This window comes from Trachurus japonicus, chromosome 5 (genome assembly GCF_045865225.1).
Source record: "Trachurus japonicus isolate A0001 chromosome 5, Traja_1.0".
NCBI classification, from domain to species: domain Eukaryota; kingdom Metazoa; phylum Chordata; class Actinopteri; order Carangiformes; family Carangidae; genus Trachurus; species Trachurus japonicus.
The window spans coordinates 12,216,098-12,242,511 of record NC_140911.1 but is presented as its reverse complement, the minus strand read 5'-3'; the positions used below and the strand labels follow the sequence as shown (position 1 = coordinate 12,242,511).

The 26,414-nt window shown below is 45.2% G+C and overlaps 1 protein-coding gene across 7 annotated transcripts in view; it reads right to left on the bottom strand.

The window, feature by feature from the left end:
• sulf2a (sulfatase 2a) overlaps window positions 1-26,414 on the bottom strand; it is a 45,330-nt gene that overhangs the window by 1,653 nt on the left and 17,263 nt on the right. For 2 of the 7 annotated variants that reach the window (XM_085776258.1, XM_085776256.1), the window contains exons 2-21: window positions 23,299-23,368; window positions 9,204-9,488; window positions 8,193-8,432; window positions 7,903-8,054; window positions 7,255-7,424; window positions 5,511-5,661; window positions 5,034-5,209; window positions 4,780-4,908; window positions 4,410-4,466; window positions 4,155-4,284; window positions 3,172-3,379; window positions 2,450-2,732; window positions 2,238-2,334; window positions 2,035-2,129; window positions 1,884-1,943; window positions 1,459-1,625; window positions 1,130-1,272; window positions 834-942; window positions 709-742; window positions 160-213 (exon numbers count right to left, since the gene is read on the bottom strand). In XM_085776258.1, coding sequence (XP_085632384.1) covers window positions 160-213; window positions 709-742; window positions 834-942; window positions 1,130-1,272; window positions 1,459-1,625; window positions 1,884-1,943; window positions 2,035-2,129; window positions 2,238-2,334; window positions 2,450-2,732; window positions 3,172-3,379; window positions 4,155-4,284; window positions 4,410-4,466; window positions 4,780-4,908; window positions 5,034-5,209; window positions 5,511-5,661; window positions 7,255-7,424; window positions 7,903-8,054; window positions 8,193-8,432; window positions 9,204-9,411 — 2,663 coding nt within the window. In that variant the 5' untranslated portion in view covers window positions 9,412-9,488; window positions 23,299-23,368. The remainder of the gene's footprint in view (window positions 1-159; window positions 214-708; window positions 743-833; window positions 943-1,129; window positions 1,273-1,458; window positions 1,626-1,883; window positions 1,944-2,034; window positions 2,130-2,237; window positions 2,335-2,449; window positions 2,733-3,171; window positions 3,380-4,154; window positions 4,285-4,409; window positions 4,467-4,779; window positions 4,909-5,033; window positions 5,210-5,510; window positions 5,662-7,254; window positions 7,425-7,902; window positions 8,055-8,192; window positions 8,433-9,203; window positions 9,489-23,298; window positions 23,369-26,414) is intronic. The other 5 variants (XM_085776259.1, XM_085776257.1, XM_085776261.1 and 2 more) reach the window with 5 other exon arrangements.

Below are 26,414 nucleotides of genomic sequence, written 5' to 3'. Positions count from 1 at the left end.
AGAGTTTCTGTAATTAGAGGAGTACAGAACTACAGTAAAGAGGAGAAAGGGGGCATGCTGCTGGGTCATCTGACCAAGCTAAAAAAAAAAAAATCTGGAAAGAGATAGGAGTAGAAGTTGGCTGACTACAAACGAGCAGATGGGTTATGACAAACTCACAGCGATTTGGAGGAAGGCTTCTTCACTTTTGGCCTCTTTCGACGATGAACTGGCCTGAAGCATGCACAGCACGTAAAGACGCGCAGGGCAAATGCATGGAGACAGACACACAGGTATATACACACAAAACACACACACACACACACGCACCCACACACACAGTTGCACACACATGCATGCGCGCACACCCGCATACACCCACACACGCACAGCAGAGACAAGCAATTAGGCTTCATTACAAAAAGGGAACAGCAGAAGCTGAAAAGTAAGGCTTGCATTTTGGCCCTCTTTGGCTTCTGCTTCTGCATGCTGAAAAGGCTTTGATCACAACATTAAGGAACCATGGCAGTTTGAAGAGGTTCAATTTCAGCACAGCATCACTGTATTTCATTTCCTTGACTCCCCAGTTGACTCATAATGAGCAAAAAACATAACCAAAGACTCGCTCGGGAGGCTGTAACCTCTCAGAATTCATATTGTAACACAAGTTCCATCTGCAGTGTTTGTTAAAGTAATAAGCTGAGCTACGAGAGGAAGGAAAATAAATACCTGTATTCACTGTAGTAGTTTCGCTCCTTTCCTCCTGAAAGGAAGTGGAGGTAACATTAGTCTCAGGCTGAAATTACCGGAGACACTGTAATCCATCATGTTTTCCTTAGTGGCTTTTAACTCACCCTTCTCCGGGCTGCATTGCTTATGTCCTTTGCAGCCTCTTAACTCCATGAGCTGTTGATGCATTGCATTCAGAGCGTTGCGGTCGAGGGTGCTGACAGCATTTATCAGCTGGAGGAATAGTAAGGACACAATGTCAACAAGGTCTTTGGAAAGTCTGGAAAACTTTGGAAAAATCTGTGTCCTCTGTGGTCACAGGAATGCGCTATCAATCATGTTGTGAGATTATCTCGTCGTTATTATTTGTAAGTTATTTTTGTAGCCGCCATTATGCGTGTGTCTGTACAAATGACGATACCTGGTATGGGTCAGTGTTGAGGTCAAAATACTCCAGGAAACCGGTGGCAAATTCACAGAACAGGAAGTTGTGTGTGTCATTGATGGTCCTGAGGCACCAGTATGTGTTGTTGTTGGCACTGGTGCATGCACAGAATGGACCCACTGAGGGAGGGAGGAAGGGGGGAGCAGGTGAGGAAGGGAGGGATAAGAGTGGGAAAACAACGGATATTACACTAGTGTCCCAAAAATATGTTTTTTTTTTATCATGGCTGCTCTGGGAACTATAAAAAAATTGTTCCAACACAACATTGTTTAAAACATATCCCACAGATACATGCTGTTCCTTACTTGTCCAGAAGGGGGCAGTCTGCCAGTGATGGTTGTCATGGGTGAAGCAGGTGAGGCCAGGCATGCTGCAGGTGTCATTGTTCTGGAGCCTTTTCAGGAATTTACGTAGTTTCTTTCTGCGCTTCTGCTCCTTCTGTATCCACTGACTTTTCTGCTTGGATGGCATCCTGGTGAGAGCAGACAACATTTAATAAGGACATAAGATATAAGGACATTTATTTGGATGTTTATTTACAAGGAAATTATGTTGGAACTCAAAAATAACATAGACACACACACAACAATTCATCACCAAATAACATTATTACACATAAGGTAACATAAGGTATTAAAAACAAGGGTAAAAAAAAAAGTGTCAAATACAGTGAGTCTGCAAGAGGAAATTAACAGTGACACTGTCATTATCACATTATGTAAATCTTTACCTCAGTGAGTGCATGCGTCCTGCATTTAGCTTGAAAACTTCTTTATTCTTTAGGAGATAACTGGAAATACAAAAGACAAGAGTCACATTTATGATAGATATCACTCTGCTGCTAGTGGTGATGGTGGTGTGGTCATGAAGAAAAATCTCACCTTGGAGTGTCGCACTGACATTCCTCTGGCCGCACCTTTTTCAGGTGACCTTTTACTTCACGCAGGTTCTTGATTTTGGTCTGCAGTGTTTCAATCTAAGTGCAACAGGAGCAAACACACAGTCACGCAAACCTCGTTATGCACCACGAACCACTAATCATCCTGAGAGATGCGGGGAATGAGGGAGAGAAATGTATTAGTACCTCATGCTCGATGTGTAGTTTGTGGTCTTTCCATGCTTGGAGGGACTTGTAGAGTCCTCCATCACACTTAACTGTGTCATTCATAAGGATGGAGCACCTGCAGGAAACAAACAAGCATATTAGTCAGACTAAAAAAAAATCAACCATCTGCAGTCTAAACTATTTCCTGACAAGTTATTTCTCTCCTCTTTAAGCATACACATTACACACACCTGTAAGTGACTTTTAGAGCAGCAGGTGGTGTGAGTCTGTTACTGGTGGTGGGTTTGGCTGTGACCCCCATCCCACTGAACTCCTCATTATCCTCCTCATTCACCACTCCTCTCCTCTGGTCTCCGATCCAGCTGCCGTTCCTGGACGCCAGCGGCTGGTAGCCCTCCTCCAAGTCCACAGCGTACAGGTCGCCGTCCAGCTCAAACGATACGGAACGAGCCCACCGCTTCTTAGAGACACCCTTACTGGATTTCATCTCTGAATAAGATGAGACAGAGGAATCTGAATGAGATGGAAAAAGAGGGATGTGTTTTTGATTCTGCAGATCAGGATATATGATGATGTGGACAAGAGAAGGCCACCACCGGACCAAAAAATACTGATGATATCAATAGATGTTTCATGCAACCGGTTTCACATTCCATGAATAATTTACAAGGTTTTGTATTTATTTATTTGCACGGCCGTGTGATTAAAGGCTCACTTATCCGCTCTTTCCCACCACTTGATGGCAGCACAGACACATACAGTACATCTCATCTCATGAATACTTCAAAAGCTGGCTATTTTAGCTTGAGATTAATGGCCCTGTTTGGCAAGGCTTTGTAGGCTACAGCAAGGACATTTCAAAGTAAAGAACAAATGTCTTTCTGAGCAAAATCACATCTATTAATAACTTCCAGAACAATGGCACATGTGAGTGGCAGCAGGACCGACTCACTCTTCTTGGCGAACAGCCGCTTTCTCTTCAGGACTGATGCTTTGAGGCCTACATCACCACAGTTACAGCCGTCAGGGTTGGGTGTTAGAGACAGCTGGGAGGCACCGCTGGCCATCAGAGCCTGCATACGTGGGGCATAGAGACTAGCCATACCCTTGCACTTATACAGTCTCAGTTTGCCAGTCGGGTCCTCTACACACTGCCATTTCTGAAAATAAAGCAGAAGGAAATATGTCGATAACAGGTCTTCAGGCTATAGCACAGCACCAGTTTTGATGCACAAAACCCATTTGATTAAAAATGTCCTTCCTGGGGTTATTCTCAGTCACACTACTGTGCACTGCAGGCTTTTTATTCAGATTTCGGTAACACTTTATAATAAGTACACACTATTAAGCATTAGTTAAGCATGAATAAATACTGAATTCTTCATTTATAACGCATTAATAGTCATTAGTATGTAGTTTATAAATACAATTACTGCTTTTTTAATCTTTGTATTTTCCTTTCTTTTAACTATTTATTTATAGGCTACTGTATGATGTAATATGTGGACTGTGTCTGCAATAAAGCTTTATAAATAAAAAATGTCAGAGAGAGAGATGAGTCAAAATTGTTTAACTGTGTTTACTAATGAGTATTTGTGTGTTATATAAATGATGAATTCAGTATTTAATGCTTAACTAATGCTTAATAGTGTGTACTTATTATAAAGTGTTACCCAGATTTCTTAGCAAATCAAACGGTTCTTTATCCACATAAGTACACTTATGCAAACACATGTCATACTCAGTGCACTTAATTTTGAAGGATTATAAAAAAGACTTTGATGTTAAATGGAGCCCTAAGAGCACAATGACTGTGTATTATTCTCAGGAAACTGTCAGGCAGATTGTAAATTATCACCCTGTGTGACCTACACTCCATGTTGTTCTCCTCATACTTTAATAACCTGTCTTTGTTGGCTCCTGCAGATTAGATACCTGTCCTGGCTGCTGGCAGGAGGTCTGGTACTCTGCTTTCTGGCACAGGTCCTTCACCCGCTGGTATTTTGGCAGGAAGTTCTCCTCCTGGGCCATTTCCTTCCCATCAGCTCTCTTGTGTGGAGGCTTCCTGAAAGAACAGGAAAACATGAAGTTTTGTTTTTCAGCCAGCCAAAGACGAGGAGCCTGGTGTCACCAGGAGACAATGTCTGGGATGTGAACATGTCCTGCAAGACATCGATCAAAGGAACATACCCTCTTTCCACAAGGAAAGAATCTCTCCATGTTTTTCCCTTCCTGCTCAACTGGAACCTGGAAATGAGCAAAAAGAAATTAAAAAAAATCCTGTCAAACCAGTCCGTGATATTTGCACTGAACAAGCACACAGACCATTTTCAAATGCCACCCTTGTACACACTGAAAAGAAAGTGGTGTTACATGTTGGTATTTGGATTGTAGATATGATAAGGTTCAAAAAATATCACAGAGTGCAGAGATTCAGAAAAACTTTATGAAGTCCTGGTAAATTACATCTTGTCACGTCTGAACCTAATCTGCAATGCCATACCTCGATTTTCAATTCAACGCCAAGATAGCGAGCAGAATAACTGATGAGTGTGTTCACCTATTGACTGGCCTCTCTGTGTCCAGCAGCTTGAGGATGGACTTGCCATCCATTTCTGCAGGGATATCAACTCCGGCCATGTCCAGCATAGTCGGTGCCAAGTCGATGTTCAACACTACATGAGAATTACTGCAGGGAAGCAAGAATAAAATGATATTTTTGAATGTTATTTACCAGAAAGAGATACATATACATATACATAGCTATGCATATATACATACAGAGATATAGATAGACAGATGGACAATACTCACATGGCGCCATGCTCCACATTAGGTCCTCTTATATAGAAGGGAACACGAATATCAAACTCATATGGCATTGACTTGCCCTTGACCAGGCCAAACTGGCCAATATGGTAGCCGTGGTCTGAGGTGTAAATGAGGTAGGTGTTGTCCAGTTCCCCAGTCTCCATCAACATGTTGTACATCTACGGAGGATATAATTCATCAAACACTCACAGAGTGTAAAAAAAGTTACACGTCACGTTTGATAGCTCAAGTCTCCTGTGCCAGTTTCAAGGAAAAGGGGATTGAACAATTTACCAAGTGTGTCAGTGAATACATTACACAACCCCAGTCAGAACAAGCACAGATCTCTCAGGACCCAAGACTGTCAGATGAAATGTGAGCGCGTCTGGTGCATTTAAGTGCCTGTGTGTATGTATGTGTGTGTCTGTGTGTGCGCTTCTGTGTTTGACCATATGTCTGTCTGCCTGCAGGTCCACCTACCTTCTCCACACTGTCATCCACAGACAGCAGGGTCTGCATCCTCCTGCGCTGCAGCATGTTGGTGAACTGCATGTGGACGGGCTTCATGGGTCCTGTGTAGCGGAGGATCCAGTGCTTATCTGGATTAGGGGCATAGTTATAGCTGGGGGTTCTGAAAGCAGAGGAGGATAGAAACACTTCAAAATGAAAGACGAAAAAAAAAAGCATTTATTTTTTGTGGCCTCTTTTCCATCACACACAGCAAAGCACATGATTCATTTCAGCACATGTCATATTTCACCATACAATCGCATTCAGGTGATTATTTCCCATCTCTACATGTGTAGTTTCCCTATTCTATTGCTGTAAATTGGATTACGGAGAATGTGCCAGTGTGTGCACAGTTACATTATGCACTCACAGCAATCATATCTGCCCGCTTTCATCCTCCTCTTTCCAAAGTAGCCAGAAAACTGTTTATACAATGCTAAACTGCAGGTTACACACACCATGTAAAATGCAAAGCGCAGCAATCGATAGGCCCGTGTGCGCAGTGAGCACAGTTTGATCAATATTTAACTTCAAGCCATATGGAACTTTAATTATTTGAGAATAAACACTGCTAAATGGCTAATGGGATCCTAGAAGAAATATATTTAAGGTTTAAAGTGGATCGATTGGACTTTCTAGAAATGCTAATGTCTTGCACAGCCAGTGGGAGCTCTGATGTAGTGTGAGGATATGTCTGTAAGGTGCCAAGGTGAGAAGAAGGTTTATCACCGGAGGAGTGCCAGACTTTTACTGCCTCTCTCTCTCTCTCTCTTTCTCTTCATATGGTTGATAATGGCAGAGGGATATGGAGTGAGAGGAGTAGCCAGCGCAGGCGCGTTCAGAATACATCACCCGAGGGATGGGCAAATTTATGGAGAAAGAGCAATTAAAAGTTTGTACAAAGACACACGGGCTGAATTTTCTGAATATTCTGTGTATAAAGCCCGTGTGGCACAGGTTAATGATGCTGGAGGGATTAGATGAAGCAGGAGGAGAGTGTGTGAGGTTCTGGAGCGAGCGGGCAGAAACTGCTGTCTCATTACTGGCCTTGGATTTGTCTCTCGAGGCCAATAGCAGGTCTGCCATTAGCCAGAGGCAGGAGAGAGCCAGTCAGAGGCACGGACAGTGGAAAAGACAAAGCCTCATATGTTACATGTGTGTTTCTAGTGTAGTGTGTGCTCCTACATAATTACCTATGCATTAAACATACATTATTTATACCTCTTTGATCACGACTGACAAAATGGTACAAATTAGCAGAGCTCATTATGGTGGTAGCACTAATGTGAACAACACATGAGCCAAATAAACCAGAGTGAAACACTGGCTGTGGAGAGGGAGAGGGCGGAGAGGGCTCGGCTGCCAAAAGCGTACTGCAGGCACAGGAAGATAAGATCGAGCTGAGATTATGGAATTTGTGTCATTCTGGGTCAAATGAAAGGAAGCGTGAATGTGGATGACTCATATGAAAGCAAATAGCTGTGAATGTGAAAATGTAAAAATTTACCCTTTTGCCTGTCAGCTTTGTCCCACATAAAACCAAATTGGTTTACACCAAAGAGGCAAAGGCAGTTGTATCCAAATCCCCTTATTTGTGCATTTGTGAATTTATTACCACGTAACATCCCCAGACAATCCGACGCTCTCAGCTTGGTGAATTACATCCATTTTATGTTTGTTTTTGCTCTTTGAAGCTCCCTAATTTTTTTCTTACATGTGCTGCGATGCGTTGGGGAAGGCGGAGCTGTACTGGGGCGCCGAGTCCTCCGGACCGTGCGGAGCAACGTGGCTCAGGACCATCATGACGGGGCGGTGAGGGTACATCCTCTTGGACATACGGAAGTAGTTGATGCTGTCGTTGGTAATGATGTCTGTCAGGTAGTCCTGTGGAGCGGGCAGACATTGTCCATCAGGCACTGGATGAGTGACAGAGGAGACTAAAAGAGCAGACGTCAAGGCCTTGCTGTGCCGGGTCAGAGCCCGTCACTGACTTGTGTGTGTCCAAAAATAATCCCAAAATCTGCTAAATGAATAATGACCCACAAAGGATTCATCATACTTCATTCCCTTAAATTCTTATTTTCCTCTTAATCCCCTTACCTTGCTTTCAAATTAGAAAAAAACAACATTATTTTTGATTCATTTACGTCAAGGGAAATATTCAGCCATGTCTTTTCCATTATAAATAAACTAAACGTCTTGTGCCTCACATTTAGAAGTCCCAAACTATCAAGTAATCTCAATTAAAAGATAGTTAGTAAAATGATGCTTTTAAAATGAATGTAAAAGTAATGTGCTTGGCTTTTACTGTCACTCAGTGAAGGTAGGTTTATCTCCCAGGGAGAGAGAAACGCATCAATACCTTTGAGTAGCTGCTGCTGTGTTTCTCTCGAACTCCGTTCCTGCAGAGGGTGTAGTTGTAGAAGCGTGAATTCTTCACCAGTGCTACCCATTCTTTCCAGCCAGGGGGCACATAGGAGCCATTGTACTCATTCAGATACTTTCCAAAAAAGGCTGAGTGAGGAACAGGCGAGCAGTATGTTAATGTTGTCCTCGAGCGACAGTAAATCTGTGAAACTCTCAACTTAAACTATGTGTGTGTGTGTGTGTGTGTGTGTGTGTAGCGACTCGGTTCAGACTTGAAGCGTTCACCTGTTCTGTAGCCAGAATTGTTGAGATGCACGGCGAAGGTGTGCGGCTCGTGGTGGGCTTGCCACGAGGGCGACGAGCAGTTCTCGTTGTTGGTGTAGGTGTGGTGGTTGTGCACGTACTTCCCGGTGAGGATGGAGGAGCGCGACGGGCAGCACATGGGCGTGGTGGAGAAGGCGTTGGAGAAATGCGTGCCGCCCTTCTCCATGATGTTCCGGGTTTTGTTCATGGCTTGCATCGAGCCTGGGAGAGAACAGCGAGAGAGAGAGAGAGAGAGAGAGTCGGGTGGGGCGGGGCGTTGGGGTTGTATGAAGGGATGGAAGGGTGGAGGCGATTCAAAGGCCGTGGATTTTAATGAAAGGGACACAGACGGATATAAAACAGTTAGAGAGGAGTGAGCGAGGAAAACAGAAAAGGGCAAAATATAAACATAGGGCATGAGGGGGTAAGAGCAAAAACCATTATGGACATGGCGAAAGAAAAGGTGGGGGGGTAGTAAATGAGGGGATAAATCTTTTTGGTAAAGTGTAACCCATTTGGATTCCTGTGTACTAAAAGCTTTTCAGGCTGATGGTGATTGTTTGGGGAAACAGATGCTTGACCATAAATTCCTGCTTTTCAATGAGAGTCTTCTCACTAGCGATCACAGGAGGACAAAGGGTGTCACCGAGGCCATTATGCAGCCACTCCAGTCCAATACGCCGCTAAAGGACTTAAGCGGGTAGGGAGATGGCCAGCGTTTGGCACCCGCACAATGGAAGCCATAGGCCGCCCTCATTTCATGCCAGCAATGGAGGAGTTGGCAAAGGGAGCACATGACTTTGAGTGGACCAGTTGTTATGGTGCCAAGAGGCAGCATTAGGCTGACTTTCCCTTGCTGATGCTGTTGGATACACATGGAGAGAATATCCATACCCATGGGGCTTGGACACAAAGCAAACAGAGAAAGGCAGATACACAAACACACAAACACACACAAACAGGAAAGGATTAATAGAGGAAACAGTCTTTTACCCAGTTCTATATCCTGATCGTCAGTCAGAATCAGGATGATGTTGGGCCGGATGTTGCGGGCGTGGCGATCCCTCTGGAGGCGAGACCTGAGGCGATACCCAGACAGGTAGCCGGAGCCCTGGGCCGCGGGGAGCATTCCCACCAGGAGGAGCAGGAGGAGGAGAGGGAGAGGGAGAGGGAGAGGGGCGGAGAGCACCCGCCCTGCCATCGCGCCACCCTGCAGTCACAGTCACCTCCTCGGCTCTTCGTTTCACACACGGGGAGTCTGCGGCTTCCTCACTCAACCTGAGAGTCAAGGCACAAAGAGAGACTGATGAAAATAAGACACACACTCACACACGAGACGCGGTAAAAAATAGCAGATGCAATCCTTGCGCTGCCATTACAGGGTGCTCTTCCGTACAAATGCACCCGTTTGGGCTGATCTCAGCTCGTTAATCAATCATTAATGATGCATTAGAGTGGTGTCATTGGCTGGGTGTAATGATCTCTGGTGATGAGCACATGGCTGCCAGGCTGGGGCTAATGGGCCTGGGCCCAGGGCCAGCTCAGGCCTCTCCTCCCCCCTGAGAGGGCTGGGGTGGATGTAAGGAATGAGGTGGGGTGGGAGGAGGGGTAGGGAGCAGAGGTGAAGGAGAAAAGACAGAGGAAGAGGGGATGAGAGGAGGAAAATGAAGACAAGGGTCAGTGAGCAGCGCAACAAAGAGAGGAGACACACAAAAAAAAAGACTCCTGTTTTAGAGGTTTAGATAACACAGACTTCTCATGATACCAAATCAACACACAGCGGGGAACAGAGAAAATACTCAAGTACCTGCGAAAAATGGAAGCAGGAAAAATAATTGGTGCAATATCACCAACGTCAGTGGAAGCAAACTGCCTCTAGATGTGCAGGAAATTACAAATTCCACTCTCCTTGTGAAAGTTTAACAAAACAATTAGAGTGAAGTATGTGTTAAATAGAGCTTTTTCTGAATTAATCTCTACACGCAGTTAACCAAAATTACAGTACAATCCTATTAGCTCTGTAATAACTCTTCCTCATTAACACTATATCCCCTCTGAGTTTACCATGGCAACCCTTGGTTATGCTTCCCTGCAAACACCCAGCAGTAGTCACCTGATTTTTTTTTTTTTTAAGTCTTGAGGACAAATCTGAGCTCCAGGATTTATACACGCTGAGACAAAACAAAGCAAAAGGTGAAAGTGAAGCTGCTCTTCAGCCACATTCACTCCTTATCTAAACCTCAGAACATAAAGCAAGAGCCTGTCGTATAAATGAGAGTCATTGCAATATATATCTTTTAACAATGACAATTAAAAGACTAGATGGAACATGCATATTAATAAAGGGATTTTAAATCAAAGCAGGCTTAATTAAATAAAGCTCTTTTACTCCACATTCATTTTACCGAGCTGTTAGATGTCATATAAATTATTAAAAGGAAATACTGATCGATTGTGCCTATTTCATCATCAGAGTATAGCCACACACTCCCACGGCTGTAATCATCACGAACACGGTTTACAAGCAGCAGTGAATATTCCTCCGCCGTTGTGAGACGCTCCACTGTCACAGAGAGGTGTGGGGGGGGGGGTGTGAACACGAGTGTGCGTTTTGTGAGTCCATGAGGAGTACGTGGCCGGAGCAATCCTTGTTTGAAGATGAAGACAATAACAACAACATAAGTGCGAGCTCTCTCTGCTGGGACATGGAGCTCCTCCTGTAACAACAACAACAACAACCTGGGCTGGAAAATAGTTCAACCATGGGGGATAGGCAGAAGCAAGTGAACACAAATGCACCGGTGCCTGTGTGCAGACGTACACAACTGATGTGCTTATCAAAGACGGGGATGACGACATCGGAGGCAGAAATCTAAAAAATACATCCAACATCTAAGGGAAGTGGTGATTACAAGAGGAACTTTACATGATGCACAGAGTCACAGCAGATGAAGTTAGTGTGAGTTGAATATACAAAACTGCCCGTCTCCCCCTGGCCTACACTGTTGTGTCCAGATTGTGGGTCTTCCATATCGCACAAACACCTACACATGTCCTCCATTTGCACAAAAGGAACAAACCTACACACGCAAATACACACCAAAGACGAGCGTGTGTGTGCATAACACGCATGCATACAAATAAAATGTACAACAGCAGCTGTGTTTGCTCTGCTTTCCCGCTGCCAGGGCATGTGCTTCTTTTCCCTGGGGGGGAGCAGTAGCACATGAGCTTTGACTCGAGGCGCTATGAGTCTTGAAGTTGTCCTTGCTCTTTTCTGGTGCTCTCTCTCTGCCTTTTCTCTCAGGAAAAGAAGACACCAACAGCAAACGAGGAGATCCACAGGACCGAAAATGGCAAAAGAAAAAAAAGGACACACATTTAACCACCGGTAATTACCTCGACACCAAAATGGATTCCAGCACACATCATCCACACTGTGAATAAGGAAAAGGTCCAGTGTGCTGCCATTAAGCTGGTCCTCCAGTTTGAGGAGAGGAAGGTACAGTCCTCCCCTTTGATAGTTGTTTTTTTTTCCTCTCTTCAAATGGCTGATGTGGGCAAAACCCATCAAGGACCAGAATACCAAATATAGTCCTGATTTACCAGAAAACATCCAGCTCGATTTTACATGCTGAACTATCAATAGCCAAGTATGTAAATGCTGTGTTATTGACATGCTACGGTGGTGGATACTTCCTGACATTACTCCCATGAGGCTTTCGTCCTTCCCCCAGATACCGAGGACTAATTGGATTTTCAGGCTTTTATCAGCTCTATAACTGACACATACAGTCCTTTATTTCCAGTTTGCTCTCTCTTTCCTCTCTCTTTTATCTACACGCATTGTTTATTTCTCAGTGTGGCAGATGCTACATGAAACGGCAACAACAACAAAAAAGGAAAAGCATAACGTTCGAACAGACAGAAGCCATTATACCTTGAAGATGTGTGGGGGAAAACAAAGATGGAAAAACAGAGATGGACAACCGTTAGGAAACCGCAGTCCTTAGCCAAGCTCTTAACATTTTCCAATAACATGACCAGCGTGATGGTTTGTACACATTCATAATGCAAGGCAAGCCATGTTGTTTCTGTAAACTGGGATGATTTAGAGCTCGTTCTCCTGACAAAGCTCTGCCCACATCAGCTCTTTGCACTAAGTGAACTGCGAAACGACAATGCTGATTCAGCCGGATAAGACAGAATGAAAGAGGAATTTTTTGCACTTTAGACAAAAGCACAAGACAACATGAGTAAATATAACTCTCAGCAAAACTCATTAAAGGCTGGGGGCTTGAAAAGGAAGGGCTGGGGAGTAAGCTGGCGGAATATGAGATCATAGGGAATAAGCTTCTAAAAGCATGTTTGAGGACTGAGGATCATCTAAGGTTATACTAATGCCAAGTGATGCCTGGAAGTCAGAACAGAAGAGGAAAGTTTTGCTCCTCAGTCATTCGCTTGTAAAGAGTCTCTATGAGACAGCAGCGCAGCATCACCAGATAAAAACTTAATGCCGGACATCTTTTATTGATAGGACTGAATTATAAATGCCATGACAACAGAGCTAGCCATGTCACAGCATGGGCATGATGGTAAGACGGTGGCGAGAGTGGAGGGATGAAAACACACACCGGATCGAGAGACAGATGCGTTACAACTGCCCAACAACACACACCTGAGCATCGAGTCTCAACAGTTCAAGTGAGGCAGTGAGGAAGCTGTGAGGAAGCTGAGAGGCAGCGAGGAAGCCGCTTGATAAATCTTCCAAAGATTTCACAGAGGCGTTAATGTACTTTTTCCCTATAAATAAAACACCTTCGGCTTTGAAACAGGCGTAAAGTCTGATTCATCCAATCTGCAGCCCCCTGAGAAGGAAAGAAACACAGACAGAAAATGAGAAAACCGAGGGAGAAAAAGCAGACATTTATTACAAATTGAAGGAGGACGAGTCATGGCATACACTTGCAATTTAATCAGTGGTGTCTCATAATGCATATGAAATATGGAGGCGAAAGCCCACAAGCTTGCAGCCAAACTCCTGGATTCTCTATCACAAATGTTCTGAGAGAGAGCGAGAGAGAGAGAGAAAGAAGGAGCGAAAAAGAGGGAGAAAGTGTAAGAAAGGGAAAGAACCTCTAGGCATACAGTCGGGAGAGAACAAAGCTTGTGCACATCCATTGCAGATGGATTTTTCCCAAACATGAAAACTAGATTCAAAGACCAAGGCTTCCATATAAAACAGAACAGAATAAAACAGAATGCGAGAGCAGAAAACCTCCGAATCTCCTCTGCGTCACTCTCAACGCAGGAATTTGCCATCCGCTGTATTCTGCTGCTGGAGAACATAAAGGAAGTGGCCAGGAAAGTTTAAATAGACACATCCAGTTCTGAATGTGGTCTGCTGCAGCACTATCAAGCCAATCCCTTTGGTCATAATTGAGGCTGGCAGGGCTTTGCTAATGTGTGACTTTGTTCCCATTGGTCTGCCTCTCTCTGAACAGAATGTGCAAAATCTCTAAGGACCCTTGAATTTACCAACAAAAGTTGTCATTCAGATGCAAATCCTGCAACGGCATGCATCTATGTGAGAGTAACTTTCTCTCAGAGAAGTCTATGTGTGTATGTGTGTGTGTGTGTGTGCGCGTGCATGCATGTGTGTGTGAGTAGTGAAAGGAGGAGTTTGCACTTCTCAATACAGTATGGAATGCCTTTTTCATGATAATAAGAACCATGGTTTGGTGCCATCCTTCATCTACCACCCTCTCTCTCTCTCTCTCTGTCTCTATAATAGCAAATCTCTGCACAGCCACCGGAAAAACTGGATCAAACCATGTGGAGAAACACAGCAGCAAAGTCACTGCTTTCAATCAGTCTCGTCAATGTCATATATATAGTACCAAAATGTCAAAGCACGTGCTCAGTGCTGTATGTTTCTTTGTTCCTGCTTTGTGTAGATTTAAGCTGCATTAACTGGTCCATCACCAGTTCTGTCGTCATGACAGGTGCTTTGAGCGTCCCTGTGGTACAGCTGTATCCCATATGATCTGCTCTGATGATGTCTAAACGAACGGCTTATCAGTTATTAATGATGGGTGACGACATCTTAAACTATGCCTCCTTTAACAAGTCAGCACCGTCTGTCCAAACTCTCTGGTCTCAGGCTGTCCTCCTGTTCAATAACACTCCAGACACGCTTTGGTTTTAAAATAGCACCGACCTGCACGCTCTTTTTTTGACAAATATACCTTTACTTCCTAATAACTGACTTTAATAGTGGAGAATGACAAGAGATAATGCAGAGGCTGATCCCATTCACGGGGAAGATTTAATTTAGATTTCCCTCAGGTTCTGATAAGCTTGGCACTCGGCAGGCGTTCTAAGATGACAGTGAGAACCTGCATAGTCATTTTGTTTGAATACGCAGACACAAAAGAGCAGTGGTTACACTTTAAAAGTGAGAAAATGAGATTTCTGCTGCGATGAGGAGGCTCGAGTGTGAAATATTTCTTTCCGCAGTTAGTGTTAAACTGCTTGCCTCCACATTTATGCGTGTCTCCTTTCTTGTTTATACTTTATATTCTTCCTTAACCTTTAATACTGTGTGGAATGCGCTGCCTAGACAGTGAAATATGAATGAGTGTAATTTTAGTACTTAACACATCATTAATCCTGCAGCGAGTCTGTTGCCCTGCGAAAAAGGGGTGAAGCTGTGATGTGCTCTGGCTGGAACACACACGCACACACACGCACGCGCACACGCACGCACGCACACACACACAGCAACCTATCTTACATGTACGTTCCATTTATTTGTTAATTTCCCTGGGCTCGCCTTTTCTAATGATTCAGACGAGGGGTGTGGGCTCTGTGAGAGGGGAAATCATAACGCTGCAGAATACAATGATATTTCAGCCATAACAAAATTGGTTTGTTTGGTTTTTTTTCTGCACAGGTTCCTGACTTCATCTTGTTACAACACCTCTGGATGAAGCTGAGAAGTGACTGCGAACCCGTTTCATCAGCCCACATCCGTGTCTGACCTCACTCATGTGCTTGTGACTGAGTGGGAGCCAATTTTCCGAAGCCAGGATCCAAAATTTGTGTGAACATCCTTCCCAGATCAGTGGAGACTGTTTAAGCGCGAAGGTAATTCACTCATAGTTCTGAGATTCGACATGTGTCGTGTTTTGTGCTCCACGATTTTTTTTTGCGTTTCAGTGACTTATGGTGCAAATAATATTCATGAAGTGGTATTGTAAGGGAAAGCAACATGGAAGTAGGGCAATAAACACATAAACTGCTAAATTATAAATGCCAAACACACACACAGGGAAACTGTCCTCTCCAGGTAGTCACGCTATATTTTGGAAGACTTCCTCACACAGTTAGAGATCGTGTCTACACCCAGACATAGGAGAGAAAAAAATCACCTCCATCTCTTCTGCAACCATTATCTTTAAAATGGTTTCCAAACGAGAGCGAGTGATGGGAAGCTGGGCAAATAGTTTGGTGGTAAAAATAAAAGTAAGGGAGAGAGAGAAAGAGAGGTAGGTAGAAAAAGAAAGCGACTGTATGATGGTGTCATTTCAGACAAAAGGCCCAGTCATGATGTGTTCTCAGTGGAGAACAAAGAGCTCTGACAGACTCCCGAGGTCTCCTCTGTTGACTATAAATGTACAAGCACACACACACGCACAAATGCACACCACACGTACACACACATGCAGGCAGAGTGGCGGAGTGACACACGAACACACCCACACTGCCTATCAAGACTTTAAATTTCTCTCTCCTTCAACGCGGGGCCGGAAAAAGAGAGCACAGCAGTTCGACTAATTATCTGTGAATCTGGAGGAAATGAACAGCTTCGTATTGTTGTATTGTTCTCAAACTGTTTGGCCGCATGCGGCAGCAGCAGCAGCAGCAGCAGTAGCAGCATAGAGGGGCATCACGCAGCTACTGTCTGCCTTTTTGTCTCCTCCTGGTTGAACAAACTATCAGTGAAGATATTCCTCATAATGAGCTTGGATTTCAGCCACGTCACAAACAACAACGTCAGTTCCCGCGGCGGCGGCGGCAGTAAAGATTGTTTTTTGGAGCTTCATCTCATCGTAAAATGCCAAAAATTTCACTTTCATTCACATTTCGTCCACCCTGCTCTCCCTGGCTCTCTTGTCTCCAGCAGCAACCGGGTGGCATGTAGGGCTAGCGTGGTGGTCTGCAGGTTTTTTTTTTTTGGGGGGGGGGGGGGCTTCACGGCAGGGTCACGACATTTACCCCTCCTCCACTGCACCCCTGCGCTACGCTTCATGAGAGCCCACAGAGAACACGGAGGTGTTAGAGAAAACACAAACAGAGCCCCGATTGTCCCCGACTCGGGTTCAACCCCCCCAACGGCCCCACCTCCAGGGGTTTAAGACTGAGAGAATGAGCAACTGTCAATGGTGTTTTGTAAATACCTAGCTGTTTTCACTTCAGATGGGTTTATTCAAACGTCAGAGGGAAACGCTGCTGCTTTGCAGTCTGCGAGTGTCCTTGCCTTTCCTGTCCTATTGAGATTTGTATGGGAAAGCCATTTGTGGTGCGTCCGAAAAGAGCGGCACAATCGCCAGCTCCTTTGAGACAGGGGTTGACAGCTGAAACAAGTGAGCAAGCTGGTGGACAGGGCAGCCCGCTGAGTGATGGCTGTTTCTTATTGGCACTTATTGACCAGAGGCAAAGCCCCCCTACAGTGTGTCACATCTCAGCTAAATGGATTACAGACAAATCAGCCGGGGATCATTGTTCCGCAGACCTAACTACCTCGCTGAGACCTCGGTGCAGCCAACTGACTTCTGTTTGACATTGCACAACTGCTGCACCAGAGAGAAATCAAACACACCACTCAAATTATGATAGAGAACATAACAGTGAAAAAAGGCTTGATGAGAGGAAAATTACTGGGGTGCACAGAGTGATATTTATCTGCTCAGGATAACACAATTACCTCTCTGAACAACACAGGCTTCCTCTAATTTATGAACTGCACACATTGTCGGTAAAATTAGATCACGTTTCACAGGACTCGTAGGTTTTAAGCTGTCATTTGTTGTGTTTTAATTACATGCCAGTCCTCTCCCATCCCCAAATTAGCACCTGCAGTGGGGACTCCTCTTAATGGCCTTGACGTAATGATGATTACAGACAATAACAGTTTCAACTTTCAGTAAACAACTGCTGCCCACCTGCTGAATAAATCCCAGACACCCCAGATAAATCAATATGCCGCCGGTGAGTTTCAGCCGAGCTGCAGCATGAAGTGATCACTTCTCTGGACTCTCTGGATTCTTTCAGTCGCCTGATAAACAATGGCTCTTAGAGAGGCCCTGCAGAGCAGAGGGATATTTTACCGTGTGGCGGCGGGGGCCATCTTATCTGGTGTTAAGCACACCCTTGGGGGTTGGAGAGGTGTTGGAGAGGTTTACTTCTTCACTCCTCCCATTCTCTGTCCTAACCCCCCCATCATTGCTCGCCGGCTTTCTCCTGGCCCTTTTGTCGGTGGATTACTGGGGGTTTAGAGACGCACACACCGATTCTTCCCTCCCCTATCGGAGCCACACAGGGGGTTAAGAATAGAGCTCCGAGGGGAGACCTCCACACAATGATCTGAATTACAGAGGCTTTCTATGTATGGTCACTTATATTCCCCCCCATTTGCTCGACTCAGAAATCACTACAGAGCACTATTCAGAGCTTGTAGTTTTCCCAGCAGGAATCTTGGGCTATGTGCCAAAACCCAGATTGTAACAACACCTACATCATTCAGCGAGTGGGTTTCTTTTTTTTTTGTTTTGAATCCAAACTCTTTGTCTTTTTCTCAGCTTAAACAGAAACATGAGTGATGCCACTTGTAATCATCCTTTGTAAAATGACCGGTACAGAATCTACCAACAACAAACAAACAAGCCCCAGGTGAAACCGCAGTGATGTGTAGCTGCACACCGTCAACACAATCAGCTCACATCATCCCTCCATATTGTGTGAGAGCACAAGCTGTCTCCTCCTCTACAGGTCGGCATCCATCTCTCTCTCTGCCAGCTGCCCAGACAGCCCATCTGTCTGTCCTGACCTGTGTTTGAGACCACGGGGGGAGCCTAAGTGGCCCATGAAGGGGGTCTCTGGCATGCTGCCCGCCCGGTAATGACAGTTAAGCTGCCAGCAGCTTGCCTGACAGCTCTTGAGGTCTCTCTGTGGTGCTACAGTATTGATATTGTATCGGGTTGCAAAGGGCTTGGCAGCCTTTTAATGAGAGCTCAGATTGATCAGGCGGTAGTGGCGCTCTCTTTACAGTGGATGATGCTTATTGGCTGTCCCTGCAGGTCTGACCCCCCCCCACCGCTCTGATTCACTCTCACACTCATACATAGACACATAGACAACACACACTCATGTACTCATGTAGGAGTATAAAAGAAGTCAGAATGTGTGAGTGTTGATGTAAAATGGTCACATTTCAGTCACTGGTCAATAATATATCTTCGGTGTTTCACAGTTCATAGACTTCACACACTTTCATTTTGTGTCGATATATAATAAGAGACAGCTGTCTGACTGGACTAACAAAGTTAATGAATCTAATCCTGCTTTGCAAATAATTAAAACTGACATAATGAACTGTCAAAGTCATCAAGCTCAAAACACCACTGGCAGCAGACTTAACGTCAAAATTATTCAGACTTAAAGATCTGCTTCTACATTTAAAATAAAATCTTTTCATTCATATTTCGGTCATGTAAAGATCAAGTTGCTATAATCCGAATAATTCTTTCCCCACACTGAATAATTTATCAGCACTTAGACAGACGAAAATACTTTGAACACACTCCCAGTAAATAGAATTGCTAAAATAACAACTAACAGTAATAAATATATATATGTAGAGAGAGAGAAATAATATTTAAACATTTATTCTGACGCACGCCAACACACACGCACGCACACTGACTCACCGAGAGAGAGTAAAGCTAAATTTCTCTCTTTTATGTTGAAGTTCCAGTTCTACTAACTGGACGGCGGAGGCAGGCAAAGTTTAGATCAACAGACAGAGAGAAAGAGAGGACAGAAAGATATTTCGACCACCTGCCTGTCAGCTTCTATAATGGCACTTCACCTTTCCTCCTCCTCCTCCTCCTCCTCCTCCTCCTCCTCCCTCTCTCCACCTGCCTGCCTCCACGGGCTCATGTCAAGGTCACAGCAGTGGTCTCAGGGACTCCACTCTCTCCTATTAGCCCTCCATTAGGTGCCTGTCAGCGAGGCAGTCGGCTGTCAGCCCCCCAGTGGTTGTGATCATGACCTCCGCTCAGCCGCTGGAGCCCCTCTGGGATCTACAGCAGTGAAGTAACAGGATGGAGGTAGAAATGAAACCCCTTGCTCGGTGCATTGCTCAGGGGAGGAGGTGGCGGTGGGGAAGGGGAAGGGGAAGGGGATGGGGGGGTATTGTGATTACTTTTCTGTGGCCTTTACTACTGAAGCAGTCGGGAAACCATTCCACGACTTGTGCTGGCAATCGGTCACAGTAAAAATGTGATGGGAAAAATTCAAATACCGAACAGATTGAATTTACACATGTGGAAAAAAGTACATGTTGTGATTTTGTCCTCTTTAAAAGGCTCAGTCTGCACACACCTGCTCTCTCTCCCCCGTCACGCGCTCTCTCCGTCTTCTCCCTCTCCCTCTTTTCTATTAAACATGAATTACCCAGCGCTTTGATCAAGTTCATCACCCTTGTGTTGTAATTAGTGCTGTGTCAGAGTGTGGAGTGGCCCCATTTCACTAATAGAGTCATTACCAAACCGTCGGCCAGCTCTCTCTGACCCTAACCCCCCCACACGCCTTCAAAAACCTTCCTATCGCACCTTCCCGTCGGCTCCGCTGCAACATAAAGCATCAGACAGGACAGGAGTTATACCCAAGCTTCTCAAGCACTGGGGAATTAATAGGCACCTATAACCTTTTACTGTGGATCGCACTGAGTGAAAAGGTCAATCAGATTCATGAGAAAAGCGTCGTGGATGAATGTCTACACTTAATGAGAGTTGTATAGCACGAGGGTTGCAGTTACGCTCTCCTATATGTGAGTTAGGAAAGCATTAAAAATAAATGGGGAGCAAAGCCAATTTTAGATGCACATAAAATGGCCTGTAAATTCATAGGGTAAGCAGACAGGAGAGCGACAGTGCCAAGGTCTGAAGAGGAGAGAAGGGGGGGACAGTTTTACAGCAGGGTTCAATTAATTATCTCCACATCGTAGTTAAGGGAGGGTTAAACACTGCCAAGCAAATGATGCGAGGCTTCAACCTGTCGTGCGTTTTTCAAAGAGTGGGCAGGGGTGGCATACTTGGTGTCGTTCTGTGTTTGGTAAGCTACTTGTTAACCGCGGCTGTGATTAAAAGCTATTAAAGCAATTATCTTAACGGCAGGAGAGCTGAGAGGGGAAAGACGAGAAGAAGATGGCCTTTTGTGGAAAGATGAAACCTCCTTTCAGCGCCGTCGCCCCAGATAGCTTAAGTTAACTGAGTGGTTATGCAAGAGAGCAGAAGAGATTTTTTTTTTCACACACACACATACAAACACACTTTTCCTCACATCTTTACAAACACAGAGCCAACTTCCCAGCCAGCCGATGGGAGCTGACACACAGCGAAAGAATGAGCTGCTTCTGTGTTGTTACTATAAAGCTTGGCCTGAGTGCCGACGGCCTCTCTGTCTGTGGCGCCGCAGGTTGGCAACACTCACAGGGGGCTTTATTGGGGTGCCATCCTGAGCGTCAGGCAACATGCCCGATGTTGACAAAGCCTGGTATCGCCTGCTGTCAGCCCATTCTGTGTGCACCCGGCGGAAAGAATCAATTAGGCCGAGCTCACAACAGAGCACTTTAATATTTGACTTCTAATCAGCGGGCAGAAGGCGGGCTGGGGCACGGAAGCAGGCTGGCAGTTTTCATCTTGCTGATGTGGAAAATGAGGGTCAGGAAAATTCTCCCAGAGCTCCAAAATGTGCATCATACTGTATACCCCAGGGAGGATGTGAGGAAAAAAAGTCACCAACAACAAGCTAATCCCCCAAAGTGGAAAAAGGGGAAGATATTCCTTCATCACTCACAAGATATCAAAAGCACCTTATGCAACCGGCTGCAAGAACTGGATGAGAAAATATCACATAACTCTGCTCACAAACAAGCAGGGCTGTGTGGAAGGGACAGTGGTTTAAGAGAAGAAAAGTGAATTGATGAGGTCTTCACTCGGCAGATGAACTGCGCCTTTGAAGAGTTTCTCTTGAAGACTTTTGGTTTTTATCCTGCACTGCCGAAGGCCCCCTCTGCCAGAAGAAGAAGAGGAGGAAGAAAGAGTGAGGTGAATGCTGTCCTCACACTGGGGTTTTGAAGTGGAGATCAGTCCTCAAACAGAATAGCTTACCAAAGGCGCATCATTCACCTGTCTGCTCCTGCTACTGTCACGGAGACAAGAAGGAAAATCAAAGTTCAGCTCCCTCAAATGCTCCGTCGAGAAAAAGTTATGTCGGCAGGCACATTCTTTTTCCACAAACAAAGCGCTGAACTATCACAGCTATATTAGGAGACGTTTGTTGTGAGTCATTTGTTAATCAGAAAGGAGAGCTGATTACAGTCACACATACTAATGGTTTTGCAAGTGATAATGAGTCAGCTGTGCACAGCTGTCTATGTCTTGTGCCCACATGTGCTGAGAGCTGCTTCCTCTGCCTCCCAACCGTTCACACAGGATGGCTCTGATCACAGCAGCAGCACAGGCATGTTGCTGGTAAACAGCCAACAGGACGCCGTTGGCCCTGCAGAGGTGACGTTTCCAGATCTGGCAGATTTACTTCCTCTTTGCAACATGTTTGCACTAAAACATTTCTTTTTTTTGGGACTCAGTGCCTCCAAATACTGATTTAAAGCATGAAAAATGGCCTATGTTAACGTTGCTTGTTTAGTAGAGACATGAAGCTATTTTACAGCCCAAAACCACAGCGACTGACGGCTATTTTTCAGCTATTGATTTAATAATTCTAAGCTTTGGAGCTTGCTCGCTCATTAATTCTCAAAACTATTTCCCTGAGCCTCACCTCAAACCCCCCCCCTCTCTGCATCTTTCATTTCGCTCCCCTTTCTCATCTCCTCATAATTACCATTTGGACTGACGGCCACTGAGGGGGCATCTGCTGTGGCCACAGCACAACCCACAGCTCGCTTTGATCATGGATTCTATCTCAGTGGGGCCAACAAAAACCATCCTCTTGTTTGTGCAGAATGAAATGCTAATCACTGGCAGGCAGATCAAATGAGGTGATGTGATTGTGAGGCTGACTGAAGCAGTGTGATTCATGAGTCGCCTCTGGAGGTGACGGATCTATCCCCCACAGTAAATAAAGTGTTGACGTTGACTGTAGCCCGCTGCGCTGTTTGTTTCCTCCGAGATCTGTGGGAATCCATGGTAACAGGAACAATAATCAGCGACCAACTTTTCTTGCTTAGATGGAGCTGTGATACCCAGAAAGTGGGTAAGATAGGAGGTCTAAAAAATAGATGCTGGATCGGTCAGCGGCAGACTGAACCGGAGGGGAGTGAACCTTGCACCGACACAGACACGACTTTGCATGCACCGATCCACATCTGTGTCTATGCAAATACGATAAAATATGCAGTAGCTGTAGCAACAAAACAAATCCTCCATCCACTCACGGACATCAAGGAAGCAGTGCCTTCACAAAGTGTTAAGGCCCCTTTTTTGCAGTATTCAGACACGTCTCCACCAGTCTGCATAATTACGTCAATGCGATGTTTCAGTTTTTTACCTTTTTAACAAATTTGCAAAATGTCTATAATTTTGTTTGTCATCATGAGGCGTTGAGTGCAGACTGACGAGGGGGAAAATGAAATGAAATGATTTTAGCACCAGGCGGAAACGTAAGAAAATGTGAAGAAAGTGATGGGGTCTGAATAATTTCTGAATATGTGTGCGAGGGAGACGTGAGAGGGCAGAGAGAGATTTGCCTTTCACAGTGAGCAAGAGGTGCACAGCCTTACCTTCCTTTCTAAAACAAGCTGTCTCTGATGTTCTCCTCTCCCACTGAAATCAGCCTCTGACTGCCAAGTTCTGTAAGCAAACACAAAGTCCAGAGTGGATGAATACTTGGAACATATGCAACTTCCACTTAGGAGCTCAAATACAGCCAGACACATCTCATATCTACAGCATTCAGGCTTGTTTTTGTTTTTTTTAAACATCTTTTCATACTATGAAATGTGGCACACAGTCTGATTCATCCCAGCCTGATGCTGCCCCGTATTGTCTCTGTCCTCCCTAAAAGATGCAGTAAACTCAGTGTGAGCCCAGATGCCACTCCCAGTCACCACTCCTCCCTCACATGTACCCTGAGGATGGTGACACATCTGTTTTAGACCAAAAAACACTGTGACGCACAGTTGGATATGGAGATAAACAACCACACATGGCATGGCAGTCTGCGTGGTTTGTAATTGCATGTATCTGGAACTATTCACACAAGACAAAATCCATATTTGACTGATGTGACGCCTGAGGATGCAGCCAATAGTTCAGGAGGTGGTTTAATTAGACCTCTGCCAGAATTAGAGCAGAAGTGGTCTCGTTTTTAACATAATTACCTCTCACCCTCCAGGACATTTTTAGTGATTGTGATAATAATCAGCTACTGTTTGTAATGCTATGTAAACGCTGCTCGCTTCCAGTCAGGCAGACAAGTAAATCCTTACTTATGTGGGTTTAAAATAGGCGTCAAGAGGCAGCCAAGGTACAGAAAAACAGCGGGTTTTCACCCGGCTGGTTCAATCAAGCTGCCATCTAACACCGCCGTCTTCACATCTCTAGTTGTGCCGTTAGAAGCTACACGGCCTACTCCTGTGTCTGCCTGTCGAGACGGGGTTGACAGGAGTGGAAGCTGTCTGATCCATGTTGTGATTTGACAGGTGTCAGTGTCCGGCATGTGAACATCCGAGCCAACCGACCGTCACGCCGACCAACATCTCCATCCATAACCACGCCGGGAGATCTCAGCCCCTTAGCCTCTATGAACCAACAGCAGGGCATCTAATGTTTCACATGTGGTCTTTGGTGAAATGGTGGTGGTGCACACACACACACACACACACACACACACACACACACACACACACATGCACCCCTTTGGTATGTGCACCAAGGCTAAAAATACCCCAGAGAACCTTATGAGCCCACATGAATCTCTCTGCCAAGACACGTCTCTGACCCCAGCTGCTCCCTGCGCGCGCCAGCTCTGCCAGCCACTCATGGGCATCAAAGAGAGGTGAGACTGGACACCTGTGTCCGTCTATCTGTCTGTCCATCCATCTGGAGAAGAAAGGAAAAAAAGCGGCCGAGGCTTTCTTCTCACTGTGAAGTATATTCCTAGACAGCTCACCACAAAACTGACACAGACATTTGAAACCAAGGACACAACAAAGAGGATGGGGAGGGGGGTTGGTGTCACTTGTGCAACAACAATACAAAACAGCAGAGACATCATTTATTTTGACAGGGTTTTATTTGGCCGAAGATGACATCCACATAAACTTGCAGCATTCAGCAGACACCGCGGGCTGCAAATGGCAAAAGTGATTTACTTTCTTTTCCCCCCCTCGCTAAAATAAAGGAGTGACAGATTTAATATAAATAAGCAGAGAGGCGGAGGAAGAAGGGAGGAGATTGGAACAGGCTGCGGGTGACAAGGCAGTGTGACAAGCGTGGCAACTGAGAGAAAATTCAACACCTGGCCTTGTCTTTGATGTGAATAAGAGGATGATACATCAAAAAGTGACAGGGCAGAAAGATGGCTATTACCCAGGCGAAGAGGAAGAGGAAGAGAAAGAAAGAGAGGAGAAAGACGAGACTATTTTTAGCCGCGGAGTAAAAATATGGCAGCGTTTCATTTAATATTCCTTTCCGTACCGGGCTCCTGTGCTAATGAATCATGCTTTATTAGTTATAATAATGTCGAGGTCTTGGCAGAGTTGCATTAAAACTGCAACAGCGTTCCAGAGCAACGAGATCAAATGCCAACGTTAACAAATAAAAGCAACTGAGCGACGACTACGTCCTCCTGTGATTGAGATGAGCCGGAATGAGCTTGTCTGTCTGTTGTTCAGGCTGATCCTGATCAAGTTTGACTCGGAGGGTAAATGAGCGGGAGCCCGGGGCCGCGTTTCCTTTGATTGGCTGCATTCTCCATGCCGAGCTGGAGGCTGATTGATTTCATTGGGCTGGAACCCCGTCTCTGCCCCTATTGATCCCTCATCCCCACTCCTGTCTCTTCCCCAATTAAGAGTTCACTAAGCCGCCACTGTGGACTTCTTCTAATGAATACCACTACCTTCGTGCCAACATCTCTATGTTGCACTCTCTATGCTTCTTGTCTCTCCTGCTTTCTCACTTCATTTCTCACTTTTTGTCTGCTATATACTCCTCCACTTCATGTTGCAGCGAGCGCTCGGCCTCGTCTGAACAATACGAGTGGAACTGATCCAGATTTGTTATCAGGTATTATAGCTTTTGGGTGGTGGGATCAAGGTAAGGAAAGGAGTCCCACAGTTCATTACCCCATAAGCATGGGGGTAGACGGTCCAAATCTCTGCACATCACTGGCAATCAATTGCTTCACCTGCGGCCAGATTTGAAGGATTAGAACGAATTGAGCTACTTTTGGATGTAGAGATCTGGGATGTGTCTGAGTGTCAGGCGAGGAAGATCAAAAGATTCATTAGATTAGAATTAGATCAAACACAGTCAAAAGTTGTGAGGACAGTCGGAGGAGTGAGAGAGTGTGAGAGTGAGAGCCATGGACATGAGAGAAGCAGAAATCCAGACGTGGAAGCCAAAAAAGATGTCTGAGTCAGGATCAGTTTAATTGTTGAGTAGATATAGACTCAAGGAGCCTGCCTGCATGCCTTTCTCTCCGTCCGTCTTTCTTTCTTTCTTTCTTTCTCTCTCCGGAGCTCTCTGGGACGCCAATCTCTTCATCTGCCCACCTTGAGGCTGCATTCAGAAAAAGCAGTTCAGTCACAGGTCATTTGTGCCCTGATGCACCCAGCCTTAAACCCCGTAATCCCACTGCTTTGGTGGAGTGAGAAAATCCAATTTCAGAGATCTG